The sequence below is a fragment of the Prunus mume genome, linkage group LG1 (assembly GCF_029339155.1).
Source record: "Prunus mume cultivar Tortuosa linkage group LG1, ASM2933915v1, whole genome shotgun sequence".
In the NCBI taxonomy this organism is placed as follows: domain Eukaryota; kingdom Viridiplantae; phylum Streptophyta; class Magnoliopsida; order Rosales; family Rosaceae; genus Prunus; species Prunus mume.
The window spans coordinates 16,921,096-16,934,278 of NC_142698.1; the positions used below are offsets into that span (position 1 = coordinate 16,921,096).

Sequence of the window (13,183 nt, forward strand, 5' to 3'; positions counted from 1 at the left end):
GTATACAGGATACCTTCAAAAGTTTAGAAAAAATATAAACATATAAATTATTGAAATAGATGGTCCCAAGACTCCATTACAAGACAAAGGAATTGAAGCTGCAACAATAATTGACGTTGTGGGTACAAGTACAAAATTTCAGCCTCATACAAAATTATTGCTTGAACAATAAAGAACTAATCCAGCCACAACTACATTCAAAGTTCAATTTCCACGACTATTACTTCACAAAACGATTATTGATATTGGGTGAAATATTTTCTGCATCCTTGCACAAAGAGGACCTGCATAAGAAATAAGAAATTATATATTTAAGATAAAATAATCAAATAAATTGAAATAAAAAATTTAACTTAGTTTCTTACTGATTAATGTGAGTTGTACAAGTTCTTCGGTCATGTCATGCTTGTCCACACCCATGGCAATGACGTTTACTCTTATTCATTGCTTTCTCTTTTCCTCTCTTCAATCTTTTACCGCAGCCCTTCGCCCTTACTTGAAGAGGGTCATTCAAATGTGGTGAAAGATAACTACTAGTTGCATTTTTATCATTGCCTCCACATATATTGTTACTACTACGCACCACAAAATTTAACTTTTCTCGCATACCTTCAAAACTTTCTAATAGAACTTTACTTGCCTCTTGAGATACCAAGGCACCATCAATAAGCTCAAAAGCAAGTTTAGACAATCTTGTTTGCCTCATTAATAATGAATTATCACCACTTTCAGTTATTTGCCTTCCACCCTCTTCCACAACTATTTCAGATTTTGCTGCTCTTGTCCACCTGTTTAATATATATTTATTTGACAAATACTCAATTTGTTTCATTTTCATGTATGCCAACTCATGCCTGCATAAGATTCCTTCAAATTCAAATTTCTTACATATACATGAAGCATAGTCTGCAACTTTGTGAACCATGACTTCTCGCACCTTCAACTTGAAGCTACCATCTTTTTTTCTCTCCATTACCTTATAAAAGCATAAATTGTCATCCTCTCTTGCAAGTTGAAGCACACATGCCAAACATTTCCACAACTCTTTTTGAAACTTGTAGAAAATTTTACGAGTATAAATGGTAGCCATTTGCTTCTCCATTGTCAATGGAGATTTCAACATAGGCTGCTCATTGATATCAACATGATCAGTAATTATCTCTTCATGACGTTGTTGGGCAAGCGCTCTATTAAACCGTAATATGAAATCCATTAAAGAATTTCTTTTTGAAATATAGAGCTTGAAAAATGCATGAACACCTTCTACTCGTTGGCTACTTGACATTCCTGCTGAAAAAATATATTTCACATATGCTGGCACCCATCTTGAACGTATTCTATAGATTGAAGATAGCCACTCATCATCATTTAGTTTACCTTTGTTGACCACATCCATCCACTTTGACTCAAATTCTTCTTTTGTGTCTGATTCCCACACACAACTTTGAAGTTCTCTATTTTCATCCTTATAAATGCAAGTGTTTATCTTTTGAGAAAACTTGTTCAGAATGTGCCAAATGCAATATCTATGAAACACACCTGGAAAAGCTTGTGAAATAGCATTTCCCATCGCTGGATTTTGATCTGTGATAATTATTTTGGGTGGACCAGCAGGCATAGCTTTCTTAAACTGCTCAAACAACCAAAGAAAAGACTCAGTGGTCTCATTGCTCAAGAACCCACAACCAAAAAGAATAGTTTGACCATGGTTATTAACTCCTACCAATGGGGCAAATACCATACCATACCGATTAGTATTGTAAGTGGTATCAAATACAACCACATCACCATAAAACTTATAAGCTCTTCTAGATGTTGGATCAGCCCAAAAACAATGTTTAAGCCTATCATCATTGTCAGCAAAGATTCATTTTTTGCTTGCTCACCAATAAAATGCTCACTCAACGTCTGTGCATCATGCCTCTTCATCTTTCTCTGCAATTGTCTTTTGTAGTTATATAAATCTTTCTTTGTATATCCAATGTTTTGCATTCCTCCTGCTTGCACTTCAAGAAGACTAAATTGTTGATGTGTTGGGATATTAACATCACCAAATCGTTGTGCCAATGCTTTATTAACTTCAAAAATTTTACGATGCGATCTCAACAAATGTACCATTTGAGGGGCTGTCAAAGCATGATTATGGCCCTCCACAAAGTTAGAAATTATGTATTTTGTGCCTTCTCTTACCTTCAAAAACGCAGTCTTAGCCTTACACCCACTTCGTACTACACCTCGCCTCCTTTCACTTCCATTAGAAACTTCTTTGGAATATACTCCCTCTTTGTAGCACACATATTCTTTTCTCAAGATCTCCTTAGAAGTTTTACTCTTTTGCTAACAATAACTTCGAACACTAAATCCCGCTTGTTTTGCATAGTTGTTATAGAAGTTATAGGCATCCTCAAGTGATTCAAACTCTTGACCAATTTTTGGTACATGATGATCTTCTACTTGAGGATTGAAAAATAAATATGAATTATTTTCATTAGTATCTTCCATAAATTCATATGTCCCGAGTTCTTCTTGTGGGCTTCCAATCTCTAAAGTTTCATCTATTAAAGCAAAAAGTAACAAAAATATTGGTCAATGGGACATTGGTAAAACAATGGCAAAGAATACTGTAGCAATGCTTAAACCAAAAGCCAAACTCGTAAGTGTATATCAAACCTGAATTAGATAAATTTTCAACCAGAACAAAATAGAATAACTGAGCCAAAACCATACAAAAACAAAGACCAATTAGTAGCCAATCCATATAACCCATACATCAGTGCTTTTTGTTTTTCCGATTCCAACCTTCGTGATTTCCAACGAAACCCAAATATTTTTAGTAAACAATCCCATACCATAAGAAAATCAGAAAACTTTGTATAAACAAAATGGAAAATACGCATATATCATAAAGCAAAAAAAAAAAAAAAGAAGAAGAAGAAATAAAAATATTCTAACCTGGAGGAGCAGCTATGATATTGCCAGGGATGAGAGCACATGGAAGAGAAGGTGTTAAAAAGAAGAAATAAAAATATTATAACCTAGAGGAGCAGCAGTGATATTGCCAGGGATGAAAGCACAGGGAAGAGAAAGTGTTGTGTTGGAAGAAGGAAACAGAGGTTAGTAGATTGGAGGTGTAAGCGCGGGAATTTTGGCTCTTACCAAAAGACTGAAACCCTTCTCAATGATGTTTTAAATCAAGAGCGTACAAGGCATCTAATGGTCACAAATAGAAGTTCGCATCCATTCCGCACACTTCGAGTTCGCAATAGAGAAAGTCCCTACATATATAATATATGTAATATATTAATTAATTGTCGAAGGAAACATGACCGCCCCCTGTGAAGTCTTTGAGTTGGGTTTCTTCAAGCCAGGCAATATTTCAGGCTGGTACTTGGGCATATATATGGTACAAAAATGTCCAAAACAGAACAGTTGTTTGGGTGACCAACATAGACACCCCACTTTCAAATTCATCAGGAGCTCTTTTGATGACTGGTGAACATGGAAACATTGTCCTTCTTGATCCATCTGGAAATGTCACTTGGTCCTCCAATCACACCCAAGTTTTGAGACCAAATGTCCTGCTTTTGGATAAAGGCAATCTTGTGATCAAAGAAGGAACCGAAAACAGCCAAATATTTTTCTGGCAGAGCTTTTATTATCCCATCGGATGGAAGTTGAGCACATGTTTAAACAGGTACTTGACCTCATGGAAAAGCTCAGAGGACCCATCAACAGGGGACTTTTCTATCAGACTAGATCACCATGGCTTCCCGGAGATTTTCCTTTGGGACATGAGTGTATATGCAGATGGTGGCCAAGATCTCTATGTTCTAGGCGGGGGCTAGGCGGGCTAGGCTGGGGCTAGGCTCGCTAGGCAATCTAGGCGGTGGCTAGGCTCGCTAGGCGATCTAGGCGGTGGCTAGGCGGCCTCTAGGCGGTCTAGGCGGGCGACATGAGGGTATATGCAGATGGTGGCCAAGATCTCTATGTTCTGGGCGGGGGCTAGGCGGGCTAGGCGGTCGCTAGGCGGGCTCTAGGCGGTCTAGGCGGGCGCTAGGCGGTCTAGGCGGGTGGGCTAGGCGGGCGCTGCGCATGGAAAAAAAAAACGCCATTTTGGAATCTCCAAGGTCAGGGAAGAGATCACGATGGTGCTATGAGCGAGAGACAGAGAGATGAGGATTGAAGAAGTCTGAGCAAGAGAGAGGGGCTGGAAGACGGCTCTTGTTAGAGTTAGGGTTTGAAAAGGAAAATTGCATTTATATGTTGAAGAAAAAAAAAAAACCAAAAGAAGAGATGGGCCCCCGATTACTCCTCATTCTGAAACCCCTTTTATTTTCTCTATTGTCTATGCAATGCAGGTGCCAAAGACTGGCAAAGGCAAGAAAAAAGGCTCAACCCGTTAACAAGGAAGGATATTTTATCATCAGCAAGATGTTTCTCCATGGGGATTCAATTAGCATTGTTCTTAGGAGTATTAAGTGAGGTGTATTGTATGTAGCTTTGACAATTCCAATAGACTTGTGCAAGTAGAGTCCATGCTGAAGATTTATATGCACTGAAGTTGGGAGCTTTTATATGCACTTTTTTAAATTAGAGCAACTTTCAAGTGCTGTATATTTCTTTGGATTTGTTTGTGAATTTCAGTTTACTTGTATTGAATGCACTTTTCAGTCGTATAGTTCTTGAACAAAACTTAACTCGTTGAATCTGTTGGTGAATTCAATTGATAGGTACTTGCACTTCACCATATATAAGTGGTAATTTTAATTAATTTATCTTGTGCAAGACGTGGAGAAATTATAGAGTGGTAAAGTATCACTACGATGTTTACTTTTTAGGAAATGTGTCTTTCTTACTATTATAACCGAAATTATATACTTTCTTTTGAAAGGAACAATGACAACACATTGTCCCATTAACTATACAAAAGATCATATAGCTTTTTTAAGAACAAAAATAATTTAAATTTGATCTTATACATACATACATATATATATATATAACCAAGTGCAAAACAAATACTAAGACACACAGCACTTATTTTTCATTCACTATAGAAATTAAATATTATTAAATAATATAAAATTTCCAACAAATTTCACCGGTGCGGTGACAAGGCAAGCCTAAATTATTTGAAATAGTTGAAGCTCTTTTATTTTTGTTCTAGAGTTGGTTGTTTTACTTCATTGTAAGACTAATTTGCCCTTCATGAAATCACAATTGAAGTCAAAAGACTTTTTTTTTTCTTGTCAAAAAAGGAAATTCCACTCAAATTTACAGAACCTTTGACAATTGTTTTTAAAAGACTAGCTTCTAGAAAAATATTTTATTTCAGAGTTTGTTGTTTTACTTCGTATGCCAAGTCCATAATAACAATAGAAGGGGATCCCTAATTTTATAATACAAAATGTGTAAGCGGAGGTTGCTGAGTGGGGCGTCTGGATTTAAATTCGACTTGCCTTGCTGCTGCTCAGCCTCGCCCTTGATGATGTTTTTATTCATCGCCAACGGGTCGTCGTCGTGGTTGCCCATTTTTGTTTGAAACCTTAAACAAAGAGAAAACTCAAACGACGTCCTCAGAGTTGAGTTTCTGTATCCCCATTACGGGGGAAGGGAAGAACAGTGGAGTACGTGGGAAATAAATATGGGCCTGTTGGGCTCAAATCCAAGGGTCCATCCCTAAAATTTTAATATCGGAAAGACTAATTTTCCCTTCATGAAATCACAATAACTTTGACTTTTTTTTCTTTTTTTTAAGACTAGCTTCTATAAAAAAAAAATATTATAGGGCAAGCAAATCTGCATGTCTCATACCATGCATTTTACCACTGTGATTCCGAATGCCTTAGTATATAAACTAACACTCATATCAATCATCTCATAATTCTCCTTTTGCTAGTTGTCTTGTCTAAGTCATTGATCTCTAAGCCCAAATCACCTAATCGACAATTATACCGTCGATATCCTAATCTACTATGCACAGGGGCTCACCTGAACTTGGTCCCTACAATGGTTAGACTCAACTACACAAAAGATCCTTCTCATTACCGTCTTTTCCATAATTTCTTTATCAACCCAAGAATTCTAGCCATCATCGATAACATATGAACATGTCAATATCAATAAAATAATATAATGATAATTAACAACATGTAAACACCTAATATCAATAATAATTAAATAATAATATCATGCATAACATAGTGTTCACGAAATTTAAATAAATCAATCTGTGTAAAGGCTCTCCAAGAAACCCCCTCCCTCAATTCCAAAGCTAGCTCACAGTTTAAGAAAACACAAGTTACACTCTCTTCCACGACGCACACACACACACACACACACTCTCTCTCTCTCTCTCTCTCTCTCTCTCTCTCTCTCTCTCTCTCTCTCTCTCTCTCTCTCTCCCTCCAATTATAGCATGAGGTGTCTCATGCTCTGCAAGGTAAATAGATGAACAAGGTGATATTGCATGTAATGAATGTAAGACTGCTAGGTATAAAACGTAATAGCAGAAGGTGTTGCAAATGCAATGGGATTACTTCACTTTTGAACTTAGCCACTTAACATGCATGAAGTGGACGACACATGGACAACAAAACTTCTTTATATATTTGTTTAATAATCAAAGAAACTAACTATTATTATAAACATAGAAATATATAAGTATTATTATAATAATATTCATAATAATTATTATAAAAGTATAACAACAATATTTACATATACGTACCAACAATTACACACATAAATATAACCAATATATATATAATCAATTAAAATATATAACTAAGTATGTAGTAAAATATTTAATTCTCAAATTATTAATACATATACTTTTAAAAATACAGGTCTTCACAAAGAGAATGTTTTACAACAACATGATACACTTCCTAAAACTGTAATTTCCTATTTGGACATTCCAGTACAACAATTTCAAGCCTTGAGCATGATTTTCAAACCCTAGACTAACTGCAACAAAAGAAATCAAATGGAATGCGTGGAGTGGAATAATTCGTGGAAAGTATCTTTGAGGCCACGATGGTGTTTGCAGCTTCGGTGTAATGAATTCCATCCCAGCTCACAAATCGGGATCCTTCGTCGCAAACATGAGAGCCAGGTTGACCGCAGAGCCCCCTGACATTGAAATTGTACGGAGGACCTCCGTTGCCACAGCATGCCATTAGCGGCGTAGAGAAACCTACATTGTAACACATTCATCAAAATTAAATTGCACTGGCCCTAAACTAGACTGAACTAATTCACCAGCAAGCTACTTGCTTTAACATAAGAAGGCTTACTGTATTTGGTGGAGTTGGCAATAAGATCATACTTGATGGCGTATATATCTACATAAACTATCACAGCATCCTTCAATTCAGATCTCATCGCGTTGCACAAATCGAGCAATGCTTCATTGAACGATCTCGCAGCCGCATTGTAACTCGAAAGACATCCATATGGATCCAAATCCTTCTTCTCAACTAATGAAAGTTTTTGAGGGAGACAGCCCAACGGCCCGGTGTTGTGTATCCAAAAGTTCCTTCCACCTTGATCGTATAAAGCCTACAATTGATGCGGTATAAATTTCAGCATTGATATAAAGTGATAACAAATCAATTTCGCTAAGGATTTCTGTCGTAATTTCTTTACTCTGCCGGCCCTTTTTATGATCGTTAGTATAGACGCCGAACTCACCTTAACGGCACTCTTGATTTCTTCAATAACTGAAGGAATTCTCTCTGTTACTTGAACGTACGAAAGGTCTTTAGTGAAAGAATCAGAAAGGTCATTTTGTCCGATATCAATCATGTAAAGTGCTTTCCGAAAACCTTCATCATTTATCAAATGTTTGGAACCTAAACATACATTGAGCAGTGTCATTCAGTCAGCTGGTTTTCACAAGAACATCTTCACAACACAGGAACGTTTTCACAAGCTCAATATCTATGTTCACATTCATCAGTGTACATTCCAAATATACCTGCAGTAGCCTTGAAGTGGATGAACTGCATGACTTGAATACTCAAAGAAAAAGGGACACGCTTCGGCATGGTAGAGGACCCGACAACGGCAAAGTTTGCCCCATTTGAGAAGTTGGAGCCTGTCAAAGAGTCTAGGTATGGGCTCAATAAACTCACATTCAGACTCTGGCCTGCACAAGAAAACAACATTATCTTGGTTTCCATTTTTTAATGCATGCTGCATGCTCCTCTCACTCTGTCATAAGACCACAAGGGTGACAATTAAATTTAATCCTATGATCCTAACAAGTATAAAGGAGGGAGCGAGGGTGGGATCTACTTACAGAGGAGGTCAATGACGAGGCGTCCATCGGAGAGGCGACCGGTGGAGCTGCGGAAGAAGGTACGGCCATTGGGGGGATTGACGGAGTAGCCGAGTCCGGCGGCGAGTCCACCCGTGTCCGAGTTGGAGTCGCCGAAGTTGAAGATGTGGACGGGCCTCGTCGAACAAAGTTGGCCATCGACTGAGGATGAGAGAAGGATCAAGAGCACCGCTCCGGAGAGTATTAATATGAAACCCACTGACTGATCAGCCCAACCCAGACCCTGCACATACACCATTTTTATCCAACTCAATAAGTCTCGAGAGTGAAGAAGAAGCCTAAAGAAAGAGGTTTGAAAATTCTACTTTTCTCATTATGAATAAATCATTACAATGAGGCCTTTTATATATACAAAGCCTGTGTACGTAAACTTAATAACTGAAAAAAATTCCTCCTAACAAACTAACTATCCAATGAAGCAAACTAAACCCTAATTAATAGTGACTAGCACGTGTTTGTTTTAACCGGTCTGTGTACGTAAACTTAATAACTGAAAAGATTATTCCTCCTAACAAACTACCTAATGAAGCAAACTAAACCTAATCACGCGTTTATTTTAATTATATATATATATATATATATATCTCTTCCTAGCTTATGATTATAATTATTTTAACTTAAAAACGTGGTATCATTCTTTATAGTGAAGTGAAAATTAACATGAGCCGGAGTTAGTAAGGATGAGGTGTTAGAATTATCCTTTGACTAGCAAGAAGTGGCTTTAGATGGGAGTTGGGGTCAATTTCATGCAATTGTTTACTTTGAGCTGGAGCACGTGCAACTATTATTTATTTCTTAGGATTGATGTGTCAATCTTCTAGATACTTCATCTACTTTTGTGAAAGGATTAATATTAGTGTATATTATATAACATAGTTTCCATACATTCTTAGCCGCCAAATAATTATCCAAATGGGATCTTTGTTGTTGCCGACTTATGCTAGTATAAATAGGACCTCTCAGAATTGAACTAAGAGTAAGAAACGAGAAAGAAGAAAATGAGAGAGAAAGTAAGAGAGAAAAAAAGGAGAGAAAGTGGTGATGAAACTCTTGGAGCTTGGGTTAGGTCGTAGTACATGGAGATAGGTAGATAGGTTGTCTTGCCAATTTATTTTATGGGATCTTATTATTGAGGTGAGTGGTTTATGTAATATGTTCTAAAAGTTCTTATTTTGTGATAAAATATGAAACCATGAATTATCGTGGATTTGTTCTATTTACAAATATCTCTCTTTTTAAAGTCAAACATGTCTAATTTGGTGCAATCTTTCACACTATATATATTGATTGGAATATTTGTGAAGTATGTATTATTCATGGAGCATGAGAACTTCAATGTTGGGGTATCCAAGGGATAGATGTGCCACATAATGATATAGGGCAGTGAGGCTAATAGGGGTAACGTGGTTGGTTATATGCTATGGAGATATGAAATGATGATGTGATATGATTTGAATTGGTGTATCTTTTCATGATATTTGCTAAAGTGTGTAAAACGACATTGCTTAACTGATATATTACATAATCTACTCATTGAGCGGTGATTGCTCACCCCTCACCTTGTTTAATTTTTCAGATGAATTGGTGGGCAAGACAATGACTAAACCAGTTGAGGCTAAATCAGACGATAGTGATAGAGCTTTAATTATTTATTGTACACTTGTAAGACTTTGCCGGAGCTATTTTTATAAGGTAAGTTTATTTTAAACCCATGTTTCATTTTTTTTCTCACGCGCCAGGCACAAGATTTTCTTTCAAACCCTAGGTTCGGGGTGTGACTGGGTCGATGATCCAATGGCTGGAGGAATTGGCACTGGAATGAAATGTGTGCCCTAGCGAGTTGCAGGTAGTATTTGTTAGAAATATGCCCTTAAAGCCAACTAATTATGTAATAGTTAGAGTTAATGACATCTTTCATAAAAGACATATTGTGTTATCAATGGGCAAGAAATGTTGTTTTATACATTAAATCATCCTATATTATCTTTCAATATGTAGAACAACTATAGTCCAAGGAATACATAAGTGGATATGAGAGCTATGTAATGAGATTGCATACATGGTGACTTCTCATCATCCCTAAATCCTGAATATGTTCATGGTCATAGGAATATTGATTGGACGTCAATATTCTACAAAGACCAGTACAAGTATCATCTCTATATGTATGGAATGCAAGGTCTCAAGTCATTAAGTGTGAAGACACATCAATATGTGTGTAAGTGCTTGTAGAAGAACAAGCACACTGAACGCGATCCAACACATGAGTTACAACATGGAAGTCTTTACTCACATGTCAAGCTGGAACTCATAAATTGTAATGGTGCAAACTAATCCTTAGACCTGAGACATCATAGATGTTTTGTGGTTATATTGTTAATCTTTGAGGGCACTAAACGGTCATGGTGAATTAGGCATAGCTTAAAGGTTCTCATCATGATTCTCAATAGATTCATGGAAGCAAATGAATGATTCATGAAAGTAAATGAATGTACAACAAGGAATCTCTATTCTCAGTAAAGGAGATAGAATACTCCAAGATATGATTGGTCAAATCTCTGCGCAAATTAGTGGATAAGACTTGAAAGAAGAAGTCTTCAAATCTTACCAAGATAATCATATAAAAGGAATGATTCATATTAGGATATTGATAATCAGATTCCATGATATAATAATGTGAATAAAGAGTATTGATATAAGAGAATGATTCAATTGCACGATCATTCCAATTTGAATAGGTTCTTTCACAACGTCTTATTTAGCTCGAATGACCATAACTTGTTGTGACATATCCCGGGATCAACTCCACCGTAGCACGATATTGTCCGCTTTGGGCCCCCTGCCCTTACGGTTTTGTTTCTAGGAACTCACAAGCAACTTCCAAGTAGGTCACCCATCCTTGGATTGCTCTAACCCCAACTCACTTAACTTCGGAGTTCCCATGACTCCGAAGCCAGTGAGCTCCCAAAAGGCTTTGTGCTATATGGAGGCAGGAATGTACATATCAAGCACTTCACCCCTTCTCCGTTGGTCGATATGGGATGTTACAATCCAACCTTTTAGGGACCCAATGTCCTCATCGGCACATTTGCACCACATGGCAAAGTGGCTCTGACACCAAATTGACACATCCCGGGATCGGCTCCACCGTAGCACGATATTGTCCGCTTTGGGTCCCCTGTCCTCACGGTTTTGTTTCTAGGAACTCACGAGCAACTTCCTAGTAGATCACTCATCCTAGGATTGTTCTAACCCTAATTCACTTAACTTCAGAGTTCCCATTACTCCGAAACTAGTGAGCTCCCAAAAGGCCTCGTGCTAGATAGAGGTGGACATGTACATATAAGGCACATCACCCACTCTTCGTTGGTCGATGTGGGATGTTATATGCTGCTAGGCAACAACCATGGTTTATGGATGTCCTAGAAGATTTCAATTAACCTTTATTAATATGAAGAATTTAATTGTGGAATTTAATTCGTATATCATCTCTAAGGAGTTGAGTCAACCCACTACCTTACTAAAGGGAACCTACGAATCTGCACACCCAAAGAATGTGATTAGATATACAAATGAGGAGACACAAGTCAATTGTTGATAATCAAATGTCAAAGTCAACGGTCAAAAGTCAACATGTTGACCGGAGGAATTGACCAAAGTCAAATAGTTCGACCGGATCAATTAAGTAAGACTATAATTATAATTTAATAGTTAATTTATAATTAAAAGATTAATTATGGAATTAATATTAACATATATAAATATTGGATTGAGCTTTTAAATATGATGTAAAAGGAAATAGACAAAATAGTCTAAAAGGTTATTGGGCCCAAGAGATAAGTGGCATAAGATGACATGACCCATGGAGCCTCAAATACCCACCTAATTGCCTTTTGTGCTGTCCTATATTAGCTAAGTGCTGGAGAAAACCTAGCAAAGGTTTTTGGTTTCCTACTTTGATTGATGAGTAATTGTCTTTGTATCTCATCTTCCATAAACTAAAAATTGGTCCAATCAAGAAGTAGACTAGCATCCATACTTCTTGATTGCCTTCTCTTCATCTCTAGGAGCATTTGGTGTGGTGAGGTAGAGGACTCTAATCTTGGACCCTTAAGGTGAAGGAGTCAAAATCAAGATAAACAAAAGGTTTTTCCAACAAAGGTGTTCATTCTTGAGAAATCAAAAAAAGGTCATCAAGGGTAAATGATCTATTCCTATTTCCCTTTTTCTATTTTTGTTCAAAGAGACTAGGCTAAGATACTTGGTTTAAAATGAAAAAGGTTTAGGTCATCTAGTATAAACAAAATGAATCCGCCATTTAAAATGTTTTTGTTGTATAGGTTGTAGCTAAAGTTCATTTCTTAAGCATTAAATGCATGTTTCCTTCAATATTTGGACAATATCAAAGGTCTAAAGCTCAAATTACTTTCTTTTTTCTTTTTTTTCCTTTTTAAAAATAAATTACTCGAGTTACTCATTACTAGTTAGTATTATGCGTAATATATAAGTTGTAATAACAATAGTTGGTCGTAAAATAGTTTGCATCTCAAATTTTATGTAATTATCCAAACATAGTGTACGTATGTGGAGGGAATGGAACTCGGTTGACAGAGTGATATCATATTTGTTTCTCTATTTGATCAATTAGAATATTAACGATGGAGAAAGCCATGACTTATTTGGCACTTAAATTAATTTGGTCACTTCTGTTTTTCAACACCCTTCCTCTTTAGCTAATTTAATCAATTTGGTCACTTCTGTTTTACAACACCCTTCCTCTTTAGCTAATACACAATTTTCCTTTCTTTTCATAATCTTACACTTATACAACATGCTCTT

At 36.7% G+C, this 13,183-nt stretch overlaps 1 protein-coding gene across 1 annotated transcript; it reads right to left on the reverse strand.

Annotated features, from left to right (window-relative positions):
• Window positions 1–6,965: 6,965 nt before the first annotated feature.
• LOC103344567 (GDSL esterase/lipase At1g09390-like) lies at window positions 6,966–10,405 on the reverse strand. The gene is made up of 6 exons (XM_089048150.1): window positions 10,349–10,405; window positions 8,306–8,567; window positions 7,955–8,152; window positions 7,696–7,856; window positions 7,299–7,563; window positions 6,966–7,198 (listed from the first exon to the last, which is right to left on the reverse strand). The coding sequence occupies exons 1-6, from the start codon at window positions 10,403–10,405 to the stop codon at window positions 6,966–6,968; spliced, it is 1,176 nt and encodes a 391-aa protein (XP_088904276.1).
• Window positions 10,406–13,183: the final 2,778 nt, after the last annotated feature.

Excerpts from the sequence above, each read along its gene's own strand:
- LOC103344567 (XM_089048150.1), bottom strand. The coding sequence starts at position 10,405 with ATGTATGCAATCTCATTACATAGCTCTCATATCCACTTATGTATTCCT. Across the intron at positions 8,568-10,348 it reads TATGTATTCCTTGGACTATA|GGTCTGGGTTGGGCTGATCA; the intron begins GTTGTTCTACAT and ends GTGTATGTGCAG. Across the intron at positions 8,153-8,305 it reads CCTCGTCATTGACCTCCTCT|GCCAGAGTCTGAATGTGAGT; the intron begins GTAAGTAGATCC and ends TTTCTTGTGCAG.